This window comes from Pristis pectinata, chromosome 14 (genome assembly GCF_009764475.1).
Source record: "Pristis pectinata isolate sPriPec2 chromosome 14, sPriPec2.1.pri, whole genome shotgun sequence".
Taxonomy (NCBI): domain Eukaryota; kingdom Metazoa; phylum Chordata; class Chondrichthyes; order Rhinopristiformes; family Pristidae; genus Pristis; species Pristis pectinata.
In genome coordinates, this window is record NC_067418.1 from 41,572,267 (window position 1) to 41,596,448 (window position 24,182).

At 40.6% G+C, this 24,182-nt stretch overlaps 1 protein-coding gene across 2 annotated transcripts in view; it reads left to right on the forward strand.

The window, feature by feature from the left end:
- LOC127577750 (potassium voltage-gated channel subfamily KQT member 1) overlaps positions 1 to 24,182 on the forward strand; it is a 638,072-nt gene that overhangs the window by 213,635 nt on the left and 400,255 nt on the right. For both annotated transcript variants that reach the window (XM_052029275.1, XM_052029276.1), the window contains exon 12: positions 1,198 to 1,321. In XM_052029275.1, the coding sequence (XP_051885235.1) occupies positions 1,198 to 1,321 (124 nt within the window). The remainder of the gene's footprint in view (positions 1 to 1,197; positions 1,322 to 24,182) is intronic.

Here is a 24,182-nt window from a genome sequence, read left to right on the forward strand (position 1 = left end):
CCCTAGTATGTAGGTGAGTGGTAGAATCTGGGGGGAGTTGATGGGAACGTGGCATGAATAAAATAGGATTAGTATAAATGGGTGCTTGATCGTTGGTGCAGACTTGATGAGCTGAAGGGTTTGTTTCTTTGCTGTATTATTCTATGACTCTATTGTGTACATGGTGAATAAATAGCTTTCCAATCAGTCAAGGTGCATCATACGTGCCCAGATTGATTGTGGTCGCCTTGACATAAGGTTGAGGATGATTAAGTTTATGTACTGTGAAGTGTTATTACAGATACAGTAATTTCCTTCTTGTGGCTCATGCATTAGGAAACTATTTCATTTGGCTAATAGCTATAAAAGAGACTTACCTCCTGCTTCATTGCCCAGGCCAGTCACAAAGTAAGTCTGGGAAAACCTTGCCTAGCTGTTGGATGTCAAAATTAGCTCACAGTTAAATTCACTCTCTGAGGAAGGCCACTAACTTCAGCAATGTTTCATCAAAAGTGAAAAGAATCTTCATGTTCTTTGCTGAAGACTGGAAGCATTACTTTTTATTTGTTATTTATTTTTAAAACCTGTTAAAGTAACATGTTGTCTGCGATAATATACCAAACAAAGTGGAGAAATTTATCTTTGCTCTCAAGCATAATGGATGTGAATTTGTGGGATTGAATACAACCAGCATTCAATACATTTTTGTGCTTTCAACCAAAGGCAAATTTCTCCTCCACAGGTGTCCCTGCTTTGCCTTTAGGCTACATAAGTGAGTACATTTGCGTGGTTGGCTCAGTGGAAAGGCAGTGGCTCTTTGAGTCAATTTGTTGAGTTAGCTGATGTTCACTGGTGGCCAAGTGGAGAGTAAAATCAACCACAGTTCTTTTTCCCAGTTGCTGGTGACCCTTGATGGAAAGTGCAAGTTCTTGGATATTGGGAGGGTGGTGCACCTGGGTGTAGGACAGGATTTAACTTGGCGCTGCACAGCTTGCCGACACTCGCTGTCAAGACCTGTGCAGGAATAATGGCCACTCAGCAATGGCACTGGAGCAGTGCCAGTGTCTGTAAACAAAACTCTGCCTCAGCACGAACCAATGATTACAAGAGGGAAGGGAAAATGGTGGAAAATTGCGGTGGGAAATGTCAATGGATGTTGAATTTTGTTGTGCTGCATGCAGATGTACTTCATCATTTTTTTAAAATGATTCCTCACAGTGAAGAAATCCCTGGGGATGCTTGATGCGAACAGTGGAACCTTGTCGAGGGCAAACAGCTATGCAGATGATCTTGACCTCATCGAGGGAGAGCCAGCACTGGCCCCCATCACGCACATTTCGCAGTAAGTCACAGTGTACAGTAACTAAGTGGGCGTCGCTGAGGTTCTGGGGAGATCTTGGCAGCTGGCTCAGTCTACTGCAAGAAGTCAGCCTTGATCCTAAATTTCCTGGACTGACACACCAATGATGTTGCACTCACTCTATGGTATAAAAGTCCCAGGAAAGTCTTGCATGATTTAGTTACCATATAAGTCTGCTAAAGATTGCTAAACATTTACCTTAATAAGTCTTAGGTTGATTGAAACTTTTCACCATTTCTAAGCATCACATGACCTGTTGTTGCAGAAGCAACTCAGAATGTGATGGAACTGTGGTGCTTGCATGTTCTGAAATGCATGAGGTTATGATGTGTTATCTGAGCTACTCAGATAAATTAGGAATGTTTCATAAAAGAATTGAGGATTTATCTTCCGGGTCATGCCTCCTGAGAACACCCAGGAACACTGCCTTCCAGGAACACTGGATGAATAAGGTACAACTGAAAAGAAAATTGAGCAGGACCACATAACCCAAAGGAATCATGCCTAACTTTAAGTGTGTTAATTTGTAAGTCTTTGAAAATCCTTTACAGATAAATGTACTTTCCTGCCCAAAATTATCTGCACAGACTGCACCCAAGCAATTTAATGTACATGGGCAGGAGCCCAAGAAAATTTACCCTTCACATAGTACTGCAGCTCCTGGTGGACTGAGATGTATTGGGGATCACTAAAGTTTACGCACCCAGCAGCAGGCTGATTGGATTGCTTTCATTTTGCATTCCATTGACTTCAATTGGAGTGTAAAATGTATCCAGTATGGTCTGGTCAGATTCCAGTCCCATGGGCAGATTAAAATCACTCCCTGGCAGTCTGTATCAAGCTTGAGTCGATGTGATGTTCCCTTGTTGCGTGTTGTTTCTTTGTTTGTTAATTATTAATAACCATTGCAATTCTTGTTGAATGGCTTGTGGTTTGTGAGGACGTAAATCCAGAAGTATCACGCTGGTCCTTGAGCTGTTCAATTAATCACAAAGTCAAAGCTGTCAGTGCAGATGGAGAGTTCGGACACTGGCAATAGTGGAACTTGAACTTTTCTTACTCTTGTATATATTTCAAATCTTTGCTCATGAACACTCCTCTCTGGTGTGGTTCAAGCATCATTTATGTATCAGGATGGTGTGGGGAAATCTGGCCAGGGCTGTTATATCTGGTGGGACACCATTGCTTCTCCTTCACTCTGGTTCTTGGCAAGAACATGACCACAGATCAACCACAAATGTGTTTTACAGCTTTCTACTGAAATTTAGAATGTGAACTTTCCATTCAAAGGGCCAAGCATAAATTTTAGGGCTGCAATGTTCTCTAAAGTAGCCAACAATGACTAAGTTTTTCCTTGTTGTCAGCTCTGGTTCTCTGTCTCTCTCTCTCTCTCTCTGTGTGTGTGTGTGTGTGTGTGTGTGTGTGTGTGTGTGTGTGTGTGTGTGTGTGTGTGTGTGTCCCTCTCCCTCTCCCTCTCTCTCTCCTCTTTCTCTCTCTTTCTCTCCCTCTGTCATGGCTCCTTGTATCTTCTTTCCAGGTGTTTTTTGACTGCAATCTTTTATTGTCACACAGTTACATGGTTAGCTCTTGTAGCTGGTTCAGGCGTCATCAGGTCTGCAGTGAGTGTTTCCTTAATGTGGAAAGTTAGCTTCTAGCTGAACTTTCTCCCTGAAGCTTTTCTGAATTTCATATTCATTTGACAATTAATTGATTCCAGAAGCAAAAGATTAGGTGATGTATTGAGTTTCCAAACATTTTCCCTTTGTACAAAAATGGCCAGAATGTTACCAGTGACACATAACCTGGTTTGGGTCTTTCACATACGAATTGGATTATTTTATTAATGCACCAGCTCAACGTTCAAAGAGGGGAATAAAAGACTCATGTAACCTTATCAGGGTATTGGTGAGTGATTAGAGCATTTAAACAAAGTATCAAGCAATCTGCCATTAGACATGGAAGCAAGGTGAATAGAGAATTATCTTTAAGAGACTGGTACCTCTAGTATCATGTTAGTGTAATGTTCCATTATTTCCGATGGCCGTTCATTTGAAAAGTAGAGAATGGCTGTGTCGTCATTTCAGTATCTAACTGAGACTAATAAAGGAGCAATGCATCCCATTGGAGTAGCCTTTAAAATTTGGATTGTAGTTCCACTTTCATTGACGAGGTGGGAGGCAATTGATATTTCCCAGTTGACTCTTATATAAAGATATAATTTCTACCAGCTCACTGTGGAAAATCAATGCCACAGCATTGAAAATCACGAAGCAGGCGCGTTAGAGTGAGGACAATGGTCACTCATTTCACATATCCAAGAGAGCCAACAGAAAGATCGTGTGTGGGAAGGGCTCTGAGGGAGAAGTCACCAGTAAAGGGTGAGTGAAGTTTGATGACCTTGTTGTGGCTAAACAGTGAAAGATTGTTTCCATTGTTTGAAAAGCAAGGGCAAAAAAGTCATGGGTGAGGAGTAAGCTCATGCTGTTAGACTGAAGACTAATTTGGGAAAATTTAAAACATAGTTGATGACACTAAAACTTAATTTAAAAGGGAATGGAATTAAAACTTAATATAGAATAAGATATTTATTGGAGATGAAAATGGTGTTTTGGAGTGATCAACAGCACCTGGGTTTACTTCTGTGCAATAATTTCTAAAATGTTATGAAAAGATCCTGTTAAAAATTCTGAGCCCATGTTGTGATTTTGGAGCTGAAAGGAAGACAAAATTTCCTTCCACCAAACACATTGCCCTTTATGATCCCATGGTTCGTGTTAGGTCAGTCTGTGTTGGCCTAGTTTCAATATGTAGTCCACATCCAACGTCATCTGAAAGCACTCATCACTTTTTTTATTGGCACTGATGACATGCAACTGTAGCTTATTGCCGTTTCACTTGAAACCTCCACTTGTTGACATATTTGATTGATATATAAATATGCAACACCAAGAAGGAAAACTGCAGCAGCCACATGGGAATGCCACCTGCATGTTCCCTTTCAAGTTGCACACTATCCTGACTTGGAAACATATCACTGTTCCTCAATCTTGGAACGGCCTATCCAATAGGATAGTGGGAGTAACTTCAGCAGAAAGTACAGTGGCTCAAGATATTGGCTCACCGCTCCCACCGCAAGGCCAATCTAGAATGGGCGATAAACTCCGACCTAGCCAGACAAGGTCATGTCGCCAAAACTACATAAATATATGTGTGGCAGATGAGTGGAGATTTCTAATTAACCATCAGGGAGACTGATACGATTAACTTTGGTCTCTGTCACAAACTGCATTTGCTAATCACCAACTCTTATCACTCTCCCTGGCAGCTTTCTGAAATTGAACCAAATTCTTCAGAACTTTGGTGTCATATTTGAACCAGGTTTGCCTTAAGACTTCACAACCGTGCCATCACGAAAACCACCTATGTTTTTTCCCAGAACCTTGCTCGACTTCTCTACTGCTTTAGATCCAGTGCTGAATCCTCATCCGTGCATTGGTATCTTTAAACTTCACCATTGCAATGAACTCTGCCACTTATATAATAACCTACAGCTCCTTACTGGCTAGTCACTACTGACATAAACTGGCTTCTGGTTAAGTTACGCTTTGATTTGAAATATTCTGATGCTCATCCTTGGTTTCCCTTTCCATGCCCTTCCCCCTTTATCGCCATAGTTTCCTCCATCTAAATAGCTCTCCAAGGTACCCCACTCCTTCAGTTCTGATCTTCTGCTCATCGTCCTGTGTAATTGTTCCATCTTTGGCAGCTGTGCCATTAGCTGCCGAGGCCAGAAACTCTGGAGCTCCTCCCTAATTCTCCTGCATTTTCTTTACCATATTAACAGGTGCAATGTAAATACACATAAGAATATAAACAAGAAGATGGGAGCTAGCTCCTTCAGCTTGCCATGCCGTTTATTATGATCATAGCTGACCTGCCTCCGGTCTTTCCTGTGCCAGTTCCGCACACCCCTTAATTCCCCAATCTTTCAAAAATGTATCTACCTCAATTTTAAGTATCTCCAATGACCTAGCCTCCACACCACCCTGAGGTAGAAACTCCAGAGGTTCACTGGCCTCTGCGAGAAGAAATTCCTACATGCCTCAGTTTTAGATTATTTTGTAACTGTAACCCCTTATTCAAGAATTTCTCATTATGGAAACATCTCAACATCTATCTTGTCATGCCTCCTTAGGATCTTTTAAGATTCAGTAAGATCACACTACATTCTTCAAAGCTCCATGTGTCTAATTTTATTCATTTAGTTTGTGTTCGGACAACTCTTTCATCCCAGGAATTACCCAAGTGAATCTCTTCTGGACTGCCTCCACTGCTAGTGTATCCTTTCTTAAATAAGGGGACCAAAAACATTCACAGTGGACCAAAACAATACACAATGGATGTTATTGTATTGACTGGATCTGCCTTGAGTTTTCCCTTTCAGGTTGTTACCATCATGTAGAATCAAAGTCCAACAAGATTTGGACAGAGATCGGACCTGTTAAAATTGGTATCAACAAGGGAGCCTGATGACACTAGGAATAGGATTCTGGTTCATGTGTGGATATAAGTGTACTGTTGCATACTGGTCACAAATGGGAAGATTTACATCTATTATAGCCAGTTAAATACATTATATTACTGTTGGTTAAGAGGGAAATCCCAGTGTTACCATTGTACTATTAATTATCAGTTCCATTTCAGGGAGTTTTCATGAGTGACTGTGGAATCAAAATTCATCTTACCTTGGGTATTCCATCAAAAGTTCACTCATCTTTGGATTTACCAGTTCTCCTCTTCTTAGCCCTCAATTTCCCCCCTTCACCTGCTCAAGGATGCCATTGAAATTATTCCTACGGCAGCTGCTGGCCCCAAACATAAATGCTCCACTACAGGAGACCCAGCCCCTACTGGGTAACTAGTCTATTAACGGAGCCACTAAATTTCCATACTCTGGTTTGAGGCGGAGAACTGGATGGCAGTAGGACACTGCACCGTGTGGGAAAGGAAACATGCAAAGAAACAGCCCTGTTTCTCCCAAACGAAATGCCTTTGATGTCAGTCTGAATCCATTCAGCTCCCGCCCAGAGGAATGAATTAATGGGAAACCACAGTGACTTGCCCCTTCTCAAAAAAGAAGCAAAATATGGGAAGAAAATGATTGGAGTAAAGTGATCTTTTCAAAGGGGATTAGACAGTATTTATAACTAAGTCAGTGCATTTAAAAGCAAAAATAAACTGACTCAGAAGCAATTTGAATGCAACCTTTAACTAGTAAAATAAACTGTGACTCAGAAGCAGTTTAAAGGCAACCTTTAACCAACAATTATGTTTAGTGATATTTTCCATGTTTGGAGACGTGTGGTGGAATGTTAAAAGTACCATGTTGAATATTGCTTGTTAAGTAGAGGAATGCTGATGGTTTTGACTTAGTATTGGAGGGAGGTCTATTTAATGAGATGCACATACACATATGCAGAAACACACACATGAGCGCGCGCACACACACACACACACACACACACACACACACACACACACACACACACACACACACACACACACACACACACACACACACACACACACACACACACACACACACACACCCCGTAGAGCCAATCCAAAGTGTTAAAAATCTTTAACTGAATGGAATTTAAAGCTTATGTATGGAGACAAATGTAGTTGGCATGCGATCAGTCAATTTATTTGTGAACAAAAGAATTCTTCACTCAAAAAGTTGACATTCCTCATCAGGGAATCTGCAATCCTTGCTTCAGAGGGAAAATTGAAGCAGGCTCATGCTCATCTATATTGGCTTCAAAGAATCTTCAAAGAATATGCTTAAAAGACATTTAATTTTTAACAGTTGGATGCAATTTACCAGTAATGAAAGCTGATGACATCATGTCTATGACATTATGTTCAATCCCAATTGACAAGCATGCGTTAAGAACACATGCATGTTCTAACCAAGCTTACACAGCAGTAAAACCAATTGATGTTGATACAGCAGTTTGCAGTCAAAGTTTAATTCCATCAGTGTCTTTTTTTAAGGTTGCTGGAATGTCTGGTTTAATTTTTCTCTTGATGTTGAAGCTTATTTTCTGGTTCAGAGAGCAATAAAGACAATGAAAAATGCTTCACAATTTTATTTTTAGAAATTAAAACGTTAGATCCACAAGCTGATCTGTTCACTGCTCCAGGCAATCAATTTCTGAACCTGTTTTCTCCTCTAATCTCAAAGCATATTGGCTTAAGTTTATTAACAATATAATGATGGAGTGTTCCTCCTTAAATAATGGTTTCTGTGGTTTGTCGCTTGCCTTGGTTAGAGTCTCATTCTGTGAAGCTCTAGCCACGCTTCTATTTCACTTTCAAAGTGCGAGGAATTTTGAATCTGATGATGAAAATAGACCTTTAAAAATTAATTGAAGATGAATTGTGATTAACAAAAGCCGAATCTTTCATTAAATATCTTTTCCCTACTTCACGTAAGTATTACTTCTCATTGATTTACGGAAAGACTCACCTTCTCTTGCACTGTTACTTGCAGGCAGAGAAGAGAGGCAGGAGAGTGACGCAGCTAGGAATGAGTAAAGGATATGACCCAGGAGTAATGGGCAGGGATTTAGTGGTCTGTCAAACTCATCTGGTGATAAGGAGCAACTAGGCTGCAAATGGGAATCCCTGTCAGAACCTGAATCTACAAAATGATAAACAGGAACAGAACTGCTGTCTATTAAGGACTCTCCATATCACCTATACCCTTTGGAATGGTCTAAGAATCTCCAGATATTGAAAATTAACCCCCAGGATTCTGCTATGAGAAATCTGAGAGAAAAATCATAGAGGCATTAATAATGTTATGACAAATATTGAAGATTGGGACAGGGTGTGTAGAAGGTGGCTGCATAAAAAGGTGAAGAAGTATCTAATTGGTTAATGAATAGTATTTTGGCTTCCATTTGATGGGGGAAAGTGGTAAACTGTGAGGATGGATGGTTTAGGCAGTTCATGGTAGGAATGCAGGGGTGGGAGGGGTTGCATAACGAAACATCCACAAATGCATCCAATTAACAGTCCCAGTACATCTTAAACAAGTTATTTCCCATTCCTAGCCTCAATCCAACCAGCTAGCTATACACGTGTCTGGGAGAGATTTAATAACATATACTTAGAAGAGAAACAAAAGCAGTTTTAAGATCATTTCTTTTGAATGATGAACATTTCAGACAACTGGGAGAATGCGGCAGATCAGAAGGGTAAGAATTGAGGAGAAGTTAGTACACACCTCTTTCTTCCAGCTTCTTCTGCCTTGTAACCAGGGAAATATTATGACGCTTGTAGAGTGGTGACTTCCATTTATTTATAATGAAGGATTTTCTCAGCATTTTCATTGTGGGCAATAACTAATTACAGAATTGAAATGGATGGCATGAGGCTTAAGACTAGAAAATAATCAATGCGAATCCATTCAACATGTTCAGCATTCTGCTGAGAAAGAAGGTTTAAGTAAGGAACCTTGCTAAATGTTATACTTGAGTACAAAAACAAAATACTGCACAAGTAAAATGCTGCTGTAAATGTGAAATACAGAGAATGCTGGAAATAATGAGCTGGTTAGGTAGCATGTGTAGATAAGGAAGAAAGTTAACTTTTCAGTTCAATGATCTTTCATCAAAACTTTTAATTCTTATCTCTCTCTCTCAACCAATTCTACATGAGCTGTTGAGCATGTCCAGTACATTCTGTTTTTTTTGTTTCGGATTACCAGCATCTGCAGCACATTGCATATGTGCTACCTTTTTAACAACTGTATCATGGCTTTTCTTGAGTGGGGTATAACCTCTCCAGTCAGAACAATTGCATATCTACTAACTGCTCCTCAGAAACTCTAGAATTATATTTTTCTTTTCTGAAGTTGCTCCTCAATGTGCTTTTGAAGGTGTAAAATTTTATTGGGACAGGAATGGTAGCCTACAGTTTGATGTAGTGGACTGGCACTCGGCAGTCTTTAGTTCAGTTACCATTTTTTGTGTTCTGTTGTTGACAGATAGTGGATAAATCACCCTAAAACTGCTGAAATGTTGTAAAAATTTCCAATCACTGATGTTTGTTCAGAAATGGACCTTTCTGTACTTGACCGGTCTAGTCAACTAGTCCAAACAGGACTAGAATACCAAGTGATATGGTTGAATTTCACTGTCCATGGAATGACTAAGTATGAGGAAATAAATAGGGGCTTGACATGTTGCTGCATTCCAAAAGCAAAAGAAATACTCTCTTACAACTCAAAATATTTGCCATTAAACAATGGCATTTTTGAAACGTTATATTTGGATTCTTTCATCTCTCTCTCTCTCTCTCTCTCTCTCTCTTTGGCTGAATCTAATCAATTACTGCACAAATTTAAAAGAAATAGAAAATGTTGGAAATACTTAGATTGGGAATCATCTGTGGAGAGGAGAATGCTAATTTATATTTCAGATCAATGACCACTCATTAGATTCTGCAGACAGGTTATCAACCTGAATCATAATCTCTGTTTCTCTTTCCATAGATGCTAGCCGACCGGCTGATTATTTCCAGCATTTTCAGGTATTATTTCAGATCGCTGGCATCTGCAGAATTTTGCATTTGCACAATTACTGTCACAAATTGGTTAGGTAATAGTATTTTAAGTAAAGATCAAACAATACTCTTGATTAACAACAGCAGTTAAGGGCAAACAGGGTGTTGTTAGGATGGGTCATCCTCTCCAAAACAACAGTTAATTGATTGGATATGAATTTAATCAAAGATGATCTAAACTGCATTTTGTTCTCTCTCTTCTGTTTCATTACTTATAAAACTGTGAACCTGACTTTATCTTATTCCCAAGCATGTTCAGTTTATAAACAAAGTTTAGTTAATCATTGGTATTGTATAAAACCTAATGAAATGTTGTGGTCAGGATATCTCTAGATCCAGGGCAAGACTGTATCAATAATTTTAAAGAATAATATGGTAAGAAAAATAATAGATGTGGGAGGAAAGAGGCTGTGTCATTTAATGTTTCTTTTGTTTTATTATAGGATGGTTAATGCAGCCCTGTCCCAGATGAGCATTTAATCTCTGCTGTGGGTGTTTCTGTGAACTGACAGGAGCAAGGAACAGGAAATGGCAAATTAACTGTTTGCAATTTCATCAAGGCACCGTTAGATAGTGACATTGTGGTCCAGAAGAGGTATTTAGTTGGGGGACATAGCTTTCCATTTGTAACCAGAACGCTGTGCAATGCTTTTACAAGGCACCATTGTAAAAGCAACAGGGGGCAGCTTCTCTACCAGGCTATCTGGTCTAACCAAATTTATGCTTCATCTGGTTGGTGAGTGAGAAATACCTGGGTTACAGGTGCCTTTGGAAATTAGGGAAAAGATCTAAACCCATAACGCTGAAAAGAACCATCTGGAAATGCCCCTGTTCTCAGGCAGTGATCTAAGTCCAGGAGTTATCCATTTCTGTGCCCTCAGAATGAGTTGCCCCATTATTTTGTTTTACACCTATTAAATAGGCAAAGTCACAGGATGTACTGTGAGTGTGGGGTCTCTGCACGTTAAAAAGAATAGGATGACTATTTCTAGGAATAATGATAGGATGATAATTCATTGACAGGTAGCTGTGATAGTTCTTCTGTGACAACACCATAGCTATTCTGGGAGAGGAAACTGCTGGTTAAAGAAAATGAAAAGCAATAAATGTTTGAAATCAAATTAGATATAAGAAGATGGAGATGCACAGTCAGCCCCAGTTAAAGTAGAATATGATGTTTTGGCAGCATGCCCTTCATCAAACTACCCCATAGACTGGTTCTAAGATGAAGTACATTCTTGCTTTTTTTTAACTTCAAAGCCCCTCTGATCTGAACACATAGTTTAGCAGCTTTAGGGCTCAGCTACATTCTTCATTTTCTTCGCTGCAGTGAATGCTTGAGATGTATGTGCAGGATGGCGGGGAGGTAGTCTGTTCTATCCACTTGGGAGGGAGTGGAGACAGGATTACACCTAAACCAGAGACCACTTCTCAGAGTTTAGCGCAGGTAGGGGTCTAGCCCCTTGGAATAGACCCTGTCCTCCTTGATTAGCGAACTCACAATGTTTCATCTGCATTTTCTGCTGTAATGTTATTTCTGCTGCTCCTGAGGCACTTTGTTCCTTGTTTTGTTATTTCTCTTTTATTTTAAATGTTCTGCTTCCTGGCTCTCACATTGTTTCACAGTGGTTTGTCCTTTCTAAACATCCGTGTTATCACATGCATGATCATTTACGTTACCTTACTTTTTGTTAAAACAGCTTGCAGATCACTTAACTCCTTGCTCCCTTTCTGTGACTGCTGGTTTTAACCCCTCTCTTCACTCCTTTTTCCTGTCTGTTTTTCTAACGTCATTAAAGGGCTCGTTTGACTTAGTCTTCAGTGTGATAAGGAGTACACATTGTACGAATAATCAACTGTTTTTTCTCCATGGGAATGTAAGTTACTTAGGTAGACATTTAAGGAGTATTTTGGGATGTGGTATGATGGTTCAGGACCACAGTTCTTTTTATGACATTATTTCTATTGAATGACCAGTTGTTGAAAATCTGCTGTATTTTTTATTTGAACTCCATTTATTGACTCACAATGTTTGAAACATCGTCCCATGGTTCTGACAGTACTGCAGTGTCAATCATGATTCCTACTAAAGAGTTCATGTCCACATTTTCCCAACAATTTCCTCCCTTCCTTTCAAATTGAAACCACTTCCCAACTTCCTCTTTAATGCACCAACTAGATCTCATTGGATGTTGGATGTAGGTGTTTAGAAAGAAGCATAAACTTTGCAAACCTGAAACAGATAGAATAACAGCAACCAGCTATAACTGTATCTGGAAGAGTTAAGTGTTCAGCCAGGTTGCCTTGGGTCGTGTGGTAACAAGATAAAAGTAACAGGTGCTCAGACATCTCTCCAGAGCTCAGACTTGTGGTGTAAATGAACAAATAGATTTAGCAGCTGGTTTCAATTTTTATGGTGCAGCTGAGATCTTCACGTCCTATTCATGGCGTAGTTAACAAGTAGGTGTGAGGTATCAAGTGCTAATGAGTCACCTTGATGTGATCTCCCATTCCCTACGTAGGCAGAGAGGGAAATGGATTGGAACAAAGCATTACTCGAAAAGGAGAATGGAATGGGAAGGAATGGCTTAAGTGGTGATTAAACTGGAGTTGGAAAATGAATTGCTCAACCGATTGGGAGTGAAAAATAGTTAAAGAGAATTAACAGATAGAAGGCTGCAGTGCTCATGGCATTGATAAACAAGTATCTGTGAATATTTTCACATACTACTTATTGTCAAGATAAAGTATAAAGTTCTCAGTGTTCATTGGGTTAAAGGATCAAGTGATTGATAAAGAGAGTCATGGGTTTCACCTCATTGGCTTCAGTCTCTGATCAGGGATAGTAGTCTGGTCTTTCCAAAACCAACAATATCCACTCTGCTTCTCAAGGCACCTTTCCATGCAACCACAGGAGATGCAACAGCTATCCTTTTACAAGCTATTCCCAGGTGACCAATGGGTTCTGTTTTCACGTATGTCCATAAGTCGATTTTATGTCAGAAAATAAATCATTCTATGTTAACCATACAACCACAGAATTGTAATGAATGGCACCAAAGGCACATGATCCTCATAAGAAAGAGAGGAAAATAGTTCTGCCATTCATAGGAATGGACATATTTGTTTTTGGCATCTTACACTGTTACAACAAAGTTCAACATGAGTTAGAGGTTCACCACCTCATCTTCCAACTGGGCTCATTAGAGCATTAGAGACAGAGATAGAGACGGAGACAGCATGGAAACAGGCCCTTCAGCCAACTGAGTCGGAACTAACCATTTACACTAATTCTACACTAATCTCCTATTTTATTCTCCCCACATTCTCCTCAACTCCCCCCAGACACTCGGGACAATTTACAGCGGCCAATTAACCGAGCAACCCACACATCTTTGGGATGTGGGAGAAAACCTATGCAGGTACAGGGAGAACACACAAACTCCACACAGAGAGCACCCGAGGTCAGAATTGAACCCAGTTCTCTGGCACTGTGAGGCAGCGGCTCTACCGGCTGTGCCACTGTGCCATCCGACAAGACTCAACAATGAATTCAACAACTTTAGAGAATCGGCCATTCCAGGCCTGTGTCTCACATTTCCAGTATTATTTCTATCCTCCCTCCTCTTCTGCTGCTTCACATTTCAGTCACCTCTTTCTAAAAGACTCCTCCCCAGACATACCTTTTGTTAGTCCCCCGCCTTTACCAACCTCTTTCAGCTGCCGTCACTATCATTTGTGGCATTCACTCTCTCCAAGTTTCCACCCAGACCTTCTTTCTTGTTCCATCTGCCCTCCCCAACTCCTATCACTTTCTCTGCAATTTAAGATTTGTTTAGTTCCCAGTTCTGGCAAAAGGTCATTTTTTATTAAAAATTAGCTTGACTTCTTTTTCAATGGATGCTGAGCTTGTGAGGATTTCCAGTATTTTCTGATTTCATTTTGCATCAGGAAATATCCTTGTTGTCTTTTGGAAGGGTGATGCCAACAAGATTATATTTATTGCCCATCCTTACCTTCTCTGAGAAGTTAGTGAATGATTTTGCCTTGAGGTGGTGAAGTCTTTACAGAGATGATGCAATGCAAGGATTTCAAGGACAACAACCCAGCAACAATGAAGAACTGGTAATATACTCGCTCCTGATTACTATTTAATATCTCTTCTGGAAATAGGCTGAGGTTGAGACTGGGTTTAGCCAGATTGCTTCCAAACATTTATTAATCAGGTTTATACATTACTGCTGATTACCAGGGTGAGTTGCTGAGGAATCACTGATGCAGGATAATTAGTCCATCAGGTGTTGTCGTCTTCCGAGGAAGATGGAAGAAAGAACATTAGGGAATGAACCATATTCTAAGGATTATAAGACATCTTTATTAGTCACATCTACATTGAAACACACGGTGAAATGCATCTTTTTGCGTAGAGTGTTCTGGGGGCAGCCTGCAAGTGTTGCCACAGTTCCGGTGCCAACATTAGCACGCCCACAACTTCCAAACCCGTACGTCTTTGGCATATGGGAGGAAACCGGAGCACCCGGAGGAAACCCACGCAGACACATCACTATTTGAGAAAAATAGCAAGTTTTGAATCTTCACAACTCTTATCAAAACACACTTTGGCACAGGGCTCAGGAGGAAGTGATAGGAGTTTTGGGCTTTGCTGCAGGTTTCAACACATAAGGTAAATGTGGTGGAGCAGGCTTTGTGTCTCCTTGACTAAAATGCATTTGTTCTATGAGAGGTTTCGTGATTAGCTTTATATACATTTTTGGAGTGGGTTGCTATTTACACATGGAAGCACTGTAGCTGGTACTGATGAAAAGGGTAAAAAAAATCATTTCCCTTTAGTTATGCAACATTTGTACCAGCTTAAAGGAGAAGGCTGTTCACAGATGAACAAATTCCAGTCCCTAATGGGGACACCGTATCTATTGGCACTCCATCATACAGTGTTCCTTCCTTCCTCCTTGATTTTGCTGTCCACCCTCCCTTAAAGATAATAAATCCCTGTTTAATACTGCTCAAAGTTATCTAGAGTATTGCCAAGCCAACAATGATGAAAAACATGATATGCAACACCACTCATCATCTCTGTTTTATAAAATAGTGTCTGGCCATGTTTGTATGTCAGACTCTCTATGTCTGATCACTCACTGAGCCAAGATGGGCATGGATTCAGGGACACAGACCCTTAATCCAACCTATTGTCATGGGTTAAGTGGTGCATACATTCCCACATAACCTGAATTACTCAACAACTCCACCAGAAGATATTTGGGATAATGACAAGATAGACATGGCAGATTTGGGTGAGATGCATTTATGAATTCAGTCTGAACATGTATATACCCAATACAGGTAAATGCACAAAAGGGACCTTCTACTTTCATTAGGCGATGTGCTGAAAGAATTGTCTTGTGGCTAGCAAGTGACTTCAGTCAGACATATGGAAGCTTTAACACTGAAAGAGTTCCGAGGGTTCTTAACAAATGAACTCTGGGCAAAAGATGACATTCAAAGTGTTGACTAACAGCTCAACCAAGAGATGGATTTTAAGAAAAATCTTAATGGAATAGGTGGAAGCAGCAAAGCTCTCTTCTTTCAGGAGAATTCTGTTCAAATCCAAAGAACTTTCTTCTGTGATGAGTCAACAGTTTGTGGCCTTATTCTCAAGCATTAGCCACATAATCCAGGCTGACACATTAGTGCTGCTTTGACAAAGGAGCTGTCTTGCAGATATATCCTTAAACTGAAGCTCTGTCTGCCCTCTCAGCTTAAATGTACGTTCAAGGGAAACCAAAGGAATTCTTCTGGTTTCAACAATTGTCCATCACCCAGCCACTTATAATTATCTCATTACTGCCATGGTGCCCTTACGTTACCTTAACCTTCCTCTGATGATGACAACAATAATGGCTGTGAAGCATTTTAAAAGTTTCTGTGATTATGCCTTCATTAATTAATCATATTAACCATATTTCCTCATGATACAAAAGAAAGCCATTTCGGCCCATCGAGTCTATACCAGCTCTCAGAGTAATCCCATTCCCCTCCTAACTTTCCCTGTAACCTCTTCTCCCCACATTCTCATCAACTATCTTAGATTCACCTACTTCCTAGGGGCAATTTACAGTGGCCAATTAATCTAGGAGTTATGAATGAAACTGAACTGCGGGCAATCATTAGTGAATATCCTTTTATTGTGGATGCTAGCTCACTGACAAAACGGCAGAAGGTAGATGGGGAGAGGAAGAAGACATCTCTGAGGATAAATCTAACACCCGCCTCTGGCATTTAATTGTTCCAAGGGCTTTGAGAGCACAGGAAAGCAGATTCTCCAAGGCATTACATCATGGGAAGTTCAAACTCAAGTTCAAGTTTATTGTCAAAGGCATACATACATAGGGTATAAATGCCATGAAAATTAGCTTTTTTGCAGCAGCAGCACGGTACATTGCAAACATGACAAACATAAGTTTACATAAACTTAAATTAACATAAATTACACATAACTTACATGTGCGCAAAACTAAGCAACAAAATAAACATAACAATACTAGTGTAAGGTTGAGAAAGAGAAAAAAATATATAGTCTGAGGTAGAGTTAGGGTTTTTCAGGTCGGTTCAAGAACCTGATCACAGTGGGGAAGAAGCTGTCATTGAACATTGAGGTGTGGGTCTTCAGGCTCCTGGACTTCCTGCCCAATGGCAGCATCGAGTAGCGGGCATGGCCCAGAAAGTGGGGATGGGGGGGGGGGGGGTCACCTTCCTGAGACATCCTCGATGGTGGGAAGAGCTGTACCCCTGATGGAACTGACTGAGACCACCACTCTCTGTAGCTTCTTGGGTTCCTGTGCATTGGAGTTTCTGTATCAGGCCATGATGCAATCAGTCAGAATGTTTTCCACTGTACATTTGTGAAAGTTGGTCAGAGTGTTTGATGACATGCTGAATCTCCTTAAACTTTAAAGAAAGTAGAGACACTGGTGTGCCTTCTTCATGGTTTCATCTATGTGCTGGGCCCAGGATAAGTCCTCAGAGATGTTGACACCCAGGAACTTGAACTTGCTCACCCTTTCCACTGCAGCCCCTTCAATGAGGACTGGTGCGTGTTCGTTTGACTTCCCCTTCCTAAAGTCCACAATCAGTTCCTTGATTTTGCTGATGCTGAGCGCAAGGTTTTTGTTACAGCACCACTCAACCAGCTGACCTATCTCACTTCTGTACACCGCCTCGTCACCGTCCATGATTCTACCAACAACAGTGGTGTCATCGATGAATTTGTAGATGGTGTTGGAGCTTTGCTTAGAAGTACAGCAGGGGGCTAAGCTTGCAGCCCTGAGGTGTGCCTGTGGTGATGGCCAATGAGGAGGAGATATATGTGTTCCAGGTTTATAATATACTGATGATGCAGAGGTATTGAGATAATAGAAACATAAATATTACAGCACAAAGAGTAGTTACTGACAGTTATTCCCAAGATTGGGGAAAAATAGGTAAACAAGTACTTTAGAGACTGAGTAGAAATGTGCAGCATATGTCCCAGGAGATGAAGGAAAGGCAATGGTTGACATTTCTGAGGATGCAGAAAGATGTAAAGGCAAATGTTGCATTGATGTACACTGTGCTGGTGATATTCTCTGAGCATTGGATTATTGACTTATTATACTTGGAATTGCATTGTACAACAGAGTGCTGGAAGTATGGATTGAATTAATAGAAAATGATATGATTTGAAAGTGTTTATTAATTCTCATTGTAGCCAGATCCTAAGATCAGGTGTGCTTTAATACCTTATCCCAATGTTTTACAGAGGAGTTTGTGAAAATAATCACTATTGCAAGGTCATATTAATACAAGAATATTAGCTTGAAATTAACTGCAGCAGTGCACAAAATAGTGTAAATGAGACTGTTGCAATCCCAAGTGGGGAGTTTACATGGAAATTATTTGGGACGAACTGATTAGAATCTGGTACATTGGGGACAACAGAAGCAATGTGGCCACTGACCAAGGGAAAAATCAGTTGTGATGTGATACTTCTCAGACCTGGCATATTTAAAACCAATGTTCAAAGGTTGAACTAATAGGCAAAAACCAGCACAAATTGAAATGATAGCTGGTTCGTCTTGAGGCATGTTTTAAATGTGTCTGGTTGCTTCATTAGATGAAACAGTGACCCATTCCCGTTAAGGATGTATGAAGTATACAGAAACCAGATGCTTTTAGTCTTCAATTGCCCAAGCTGTTCTATAATCCTTGTGCTATTGGATTGGCTGTTTGGATTGTAATGAGGTGTAAATGGGCACATTGTGATCACAGATATTTACAATGCAGAGGACTAACAGTCCCAATTACACAAAGAGGAAAGTTGCATTGAGATAGTATCTTAAAGCTAGGGATTGGCAACTTAGTGGAAGTCCAACTAGTGAGATACATGTTGTAACAGGAAATTAAGACAGCTGTGCTGACAGGAGGTCTTGCTTGAATTGACAGTAAGCTGTTAGATCAGATGCAGCATAGAAATATTTCAAGATTTTAAATATCTGCAAGCAGTTGAGGCTGATTGAATTAGATTAATGAGTCTGATTCCATCAGTGGCACTGGAAGTGTTACTTAGATAAAACTAAGAGGTGGGATCTGTCTATTTCATTTCTCCACCTATTAGTTTTATCTAAGTAATTATATTGATATATTGATATTGTGCTTTTCACAAACTTGGAGTGTCCCAAAGTGCTTTATAACCAATGAAATACTTTTAAGGTGCAATCACTATTGTACCATATGAATCAAAAAGCAAACTGCTGGAGGAAGTCAGTGGGTCAAGCACCATCTGTGGAGGTAAAGGGAGAGTCCTGATGCAGGGTCCCGACTTGAAGTGTCGACTATCCACAGATACTTCTTGACCCACTGAGTTCCTCCAGCAGTTTGCTTTTTGCTCCAGATAACAGCATCTGCAGACACCTGTGTCTCCATTGTACCATATGAAACCCGGCAACCAATTTGTGTGCACTAATGTCCCACAAGTGACTTTGTGATTATTGGCCAGATAATCTGTTGTAATGACATCAGTTGAGGGATAAATATTGGGCAGAACTTCTTGATAGAACAGTCCCTTTAATTTCCACCAAGGGGCTTATGAGGATTAACAGTAACAACGTACATTTAGTTAGCACGTGTAACATGATGTAACACCCCAAGGTACATAATAGAATTATTATCAAATGATGTGATGACAATATTTGATACCAATGGATATATGAGGGCAGATGACCAAAAGCTTGATGAAAGGTGGGTTCTAAGGAGTGTCTGAAAGAATGGAAGAAATGTTTGGAACAGGAGAGTTTTAGGGAAATCTTTGAGCGATCAGGGCAAAGGAAGCTGCAGGCATGATTACTGGTGATAGAGTGATTAAAATCATGAGAGCAAAAGAGGTAAATGCCAAAGATCTAGTAGCTCTCTGGGACTGGAAGAGGTTGCAGGGGTAGGATAGATCCATGGAGGAAGTTTCCAATAAGGATGCGGATTTTGAAACTGAGGCATTGTTGGAGAGTGAGCCAGTGAAGCTCAGCAAGTACAGTGGTAAGAAGTGAAGGAGACTTGAGAAAGAATTGATAGATAGTAGGGAAGCAATGTAGAATTCTGTGGCAAAGACTGTGCAGTGAGAAGACAACTTGCATTTACAGGCGTTTCTTCCACACAGGCCATCAAAAGCCTCTGTATGCTGCGGAATTAAACATTAATCTGTCTGAACCATTTAATTTGGCTTAAAACTGAATTTCAATGCTGACATGTGTATTTTTGTTTTAATTTCAGAGCAGGAGATAGAGGTTATAATAGCAGAGCTCTGCCTCACAGCTCCATGTGACTGGGTTTCTCCCACATCCCAAAGCTGTGAGCATCAACAGTTAATTGGCCACACTAAATTGCCCTTGGCGTGTAAGTGACAATGATAGTGGTGATGGAATCTGGTGGTGGTGGGGGGGGGGGGGTGATGGTGGAGTGGTGGAGTGGATGAGTTTGTGGGGAGAATGAAATGCGATTAGTGTAAATGGGTGCTTGCTGGTTGGCAGAAGTTGGTTGGCTGAGGGGCCTGTGTCCTTGCTGCGTGACTCTACAGAATAGCTGTCTTGTACAACTGCAGTTCATTACAATGGAGACCAGGAGCACTGGCGTTGATGTTAGAGCACCATCAGACGACCTCCCACTTAATAGTCAGTGGAAGTGGTAGGTTGAGCAGCTGTGATCCACTTTAAGTTGACGGAGCAAAAATGCTGTAAGATGATACCTTCACTCTGCATTATTGCAATAAATCTCTCACTTAAGCTGCCTGAACGATGCCTACCTACATTTTTGTTTTTCACTTTTTTAAAGAAAATAGTTAATAAATAATACACAGCAGATATAAAATAAATATAAATCATGTCATCCATAGGTGCTACATTCATTTGTTTTAGCTGCAGATATGTTTGGGTAAGATATCCAGGGACTTCTACATTTAGGAGAATGGGAATTCTGGAATAAATAGCTGTATTTCTTCCTGGAAGTGTACAATTCCCAATGGTTATGCGTGTAACTATTCATTACCATATAGGCAACTTCTACTACTGATGAAAACTCCCTGGAGTTCAGCTCCAATAAATTTTTTTTACCATTCAAGTCTGAACATTGCAATGTATTAGAGGAGCTTAAGGAAAATTACAGCAGAATATTTCACATCGTATGTGCCAAATGGCTCAGAAACCTTAGAGCAATTCTCCTTCCTCTTCTCTCTCCTCAGTAAGTATGTTGTCTTGATTCTTGGCAGGTATTGCTCCCAGTTCCCTCTCCAGAAACAGGGATGCAATAGTCTATGGAGAAAAGGAAGTCCATACATTAATTTGTCTTGTGCATAGTTTGCATTATATGTGGGGTGGAGTTGGAGGGAGGTTGAGGTAAGTTGCTTTATTTGTTGTATAGAGGAGAATGGTTACATTTCCCAATTGGATTTATGAGACTATCTTATAGTAATGGTCCTAGTTTTGCATTAAATCACAAGAGAAACCTTCTCAACATTATCGCTGGTGATCACTGTTGTGATTTTAACAATGTATTAGATCACTGCTCAGTCTTGTCTTCTAGAGAATGGAAACTAGATAGTTCTGAATTAAAAACAGAAAATGCCAGAAACATTGAGCAGGTCAAGCAACACCTGGAGAGAGAGAAACAGGGTTAACATTTCACCTTAATAATGTTTCATCTGAACTGATGGTTCCTTAACTGATCTAATCTGCAGCAAAGTTGAAGATTTGCAAGTACCAGACTATACTGTGCATTGGCGATGCACTCCATTGTGACACGCTAATTTGTGCTTTGCTCCTGACTTTCCAAATACTGTTGTGTTCATCTGCAGAAATCCAGACAGCTAGGTGGAATTGCTAGTAGACTCACCAGCTCGTCACTTCTTAGAATGTAGCTTCAGAAATACATTGGTAGAGGCCATTATTCAACTTGTCTCCACCTTGGCAACATGTATGGTTGTACTTTATCATGTGTCTTGGAAAAGTCTCATATGCAATTCATTATTTTGTAGAGTTTACTGTTATTTACCAGATCATGCTATTGCCTTGCCCCTCTTAGCACTGCAACCTCCACTGGTTCTATAACTTCTGCCACCCTCCAGTTCTGTGTATTGTTGATTTCCATTGAGCTGTTGACTTGGTCTTTCGCAGCCTGCATCCCAAGGTGACAATGAGCCACATGGTTGTATTATTACAGGTGACCAAATTACGTGCAAAACAACTTGTGATGGTTGTCTGCATTGTAGACACCATCTGACTGCAAAATGCTGGTGTGTAGGTAGGTGCAGAATCCAGTCTGCAAGTAACAAGGTTGCACCAATGACAATGAGCTGGCTGGTGTTTTAACCTATCTTTGACCATATTGATTGAGCAAAGACACCTGAATTTGCTGCTGCTCTTCTCAGAATGCTGTCATGTTGTACAGGGACACACCCTGTGAAGAGGTGGTATTCCATTGGTGTTCATTTCAAACTCAGAGACAACTCAGACTGAAGCAAGCTAATTCTCAAGGATGGGAACCATTTAAGGGTGAATTCTTTCTATACCTGTACTTTGGAGCCTGGGATTTGGGAGACCACAGTAAATGAGTTGTTTTCTCTCTTTTGTCAGGCACACATAGTCTTCCTACATACCTGCTACCATTTCACATGCCTGGCTGCTTTAGGCCCATAATGATATTGTGGAATCCACTCATTAGTTTATTTCTGCTCCATAAATCTTCACCAGTCTGGCTGAGAGCTGGCTCAGGTCACTCACTCACTTTCTTAATGTACCTCAGAACCCAGCGACCACAGAGACATGTTGTCTATTCTAAACCACGGATTGCACAAGTGTATTTTAGAGGAGCAGAAGGATTTGGCAGGTGCTGGGAGATAAATTAGGAACGACAGTTTCAGTACACAAAAGCTGAGGTGTTCTACCTTTTGTCGGAACTAGCTTGGATCTGTTTCATCTTTTTCCTTCAGGCAGCACTGTCTACCTCAGGAAACAAATAAAATGACTTGGAACTAGTGAGATCGAGGGAAACCGGGAGAGGTTTATGAATTAAAAATATCAGGGATAAATATCTGTCCAAGAAAAGCCAATGGCTTTACAGAGAAGTGAAGGAGAGCTGCATTATGGGAGCTGGCATGGAAGAGGGAGGTGGGGCAGCCAGAAGGACATAATGGCAGATTTAATAAACAACATGAGCAATGGCAGATGCAGTCAACGATAAGATGATGTTGCCAACAAACTCTTCCCTACACAAAATGTTTACTTCAGAAACGGGCCTCCTTTACAATGAATAAGCATAAACAAGATAAGCTGTCGGTTGTGACATTTCTCTGCGATTATTGTGTTTTTTTCATTTATTTTGTGTTGTGAGTGCCCTCGCTTGCCAGCTCCCTTATGAGATTGTTCTCCAACTGTGAACTGGCCCCGGACATGATTAATGTCAGTAATTAAAGTGCTTGATTTGAGCTGCTGTCTCGTTCTCCACCGCTTTGATCCTTTGATCTGATAATGAGGACTCTGCCCCTGAAGAACGTCCTCCTTTTATTGTTTGTTTTTGGATGTCACGCAAAGCTGGAGTTGGAGGAGCCACAATTGCTAACTTGCATTGGACATAAACTTGTGGCTCCCTGCAGACCAGAATGTATTACACTGGTGAAACCCCCCATAAGGAACCTTTGTGCACTGAATAGTTGAGAGAGGCATTTCTAAATTGGGGTATTGATGAAGAAGAAATGTTCAGTGAGATGGGGTGCAGCGCGAAGGGGTTCAGGATCCTCACAGTTTCGCTCCATATGCCTGTAAGCTTCTATGTTTAAACACGTGGATCTGGGATTAACAAGCGCCTCAAATTATTTTCAGTTGTTGAGATCCTGCCCATTGCAGGGCTGTTGCTTAGCACCTTCTCTTTAATTGTGAAGAGCATTGCCCAAGCATTGCCTTTCCCTGTGTTTCTTGGTGGGGCTATGATGGAAGTCAGGGTGACTGGTGATGGTGCAGGGGATGATTTTTTAAAATTGTTTACGTCAATGGAAAATTAAGCAGAAAGTAAAACACGAAACTGCCCTGATGCCTCACGGCCTGCATGGACCCAAGAATTAAAATTAACAGCCGGATCATTGTGTTTACTACATAAAGTAGATCAGAGCAAAGGGAGGCCATTCAGCCCCTCGAGCCGGTTCCATCATTCAATGAGATTATGGCTGATTGAATATTGGTCTCAATTCCACATTTCTGCCTGATCCAAATAACTTTTGATTCCCTGACATTCCAACAATCCACTATTCTATCCCTGCCCACACAAACCACCAGCACATAAAATGGAAACCCTGAGTGATAATCCAAGCTTCCCAAACTTAGAAACACAGAGTCAATTAAAACACCCAGTTCTCCCCAGTTAGAATGGCACAGGACAACCCAAGAATTTGACTATGGCACCTTCTGATCTCGTGGTTTAGTGGTCTGTGGTCCATTAAATCATTGGAAGTGTTTATTAAAGACAGGAATCCTATTATCTGCCTCAGAACTCTTTAATGATAGATTATCATTAACTATAATAGATACATTTTTGCCACCACAGCCCCTACTTCAAATCAGATCGCTCTTAATTCATCTGAGGATGAAACTGTTCATGTGCTGTGGTTACATCACAT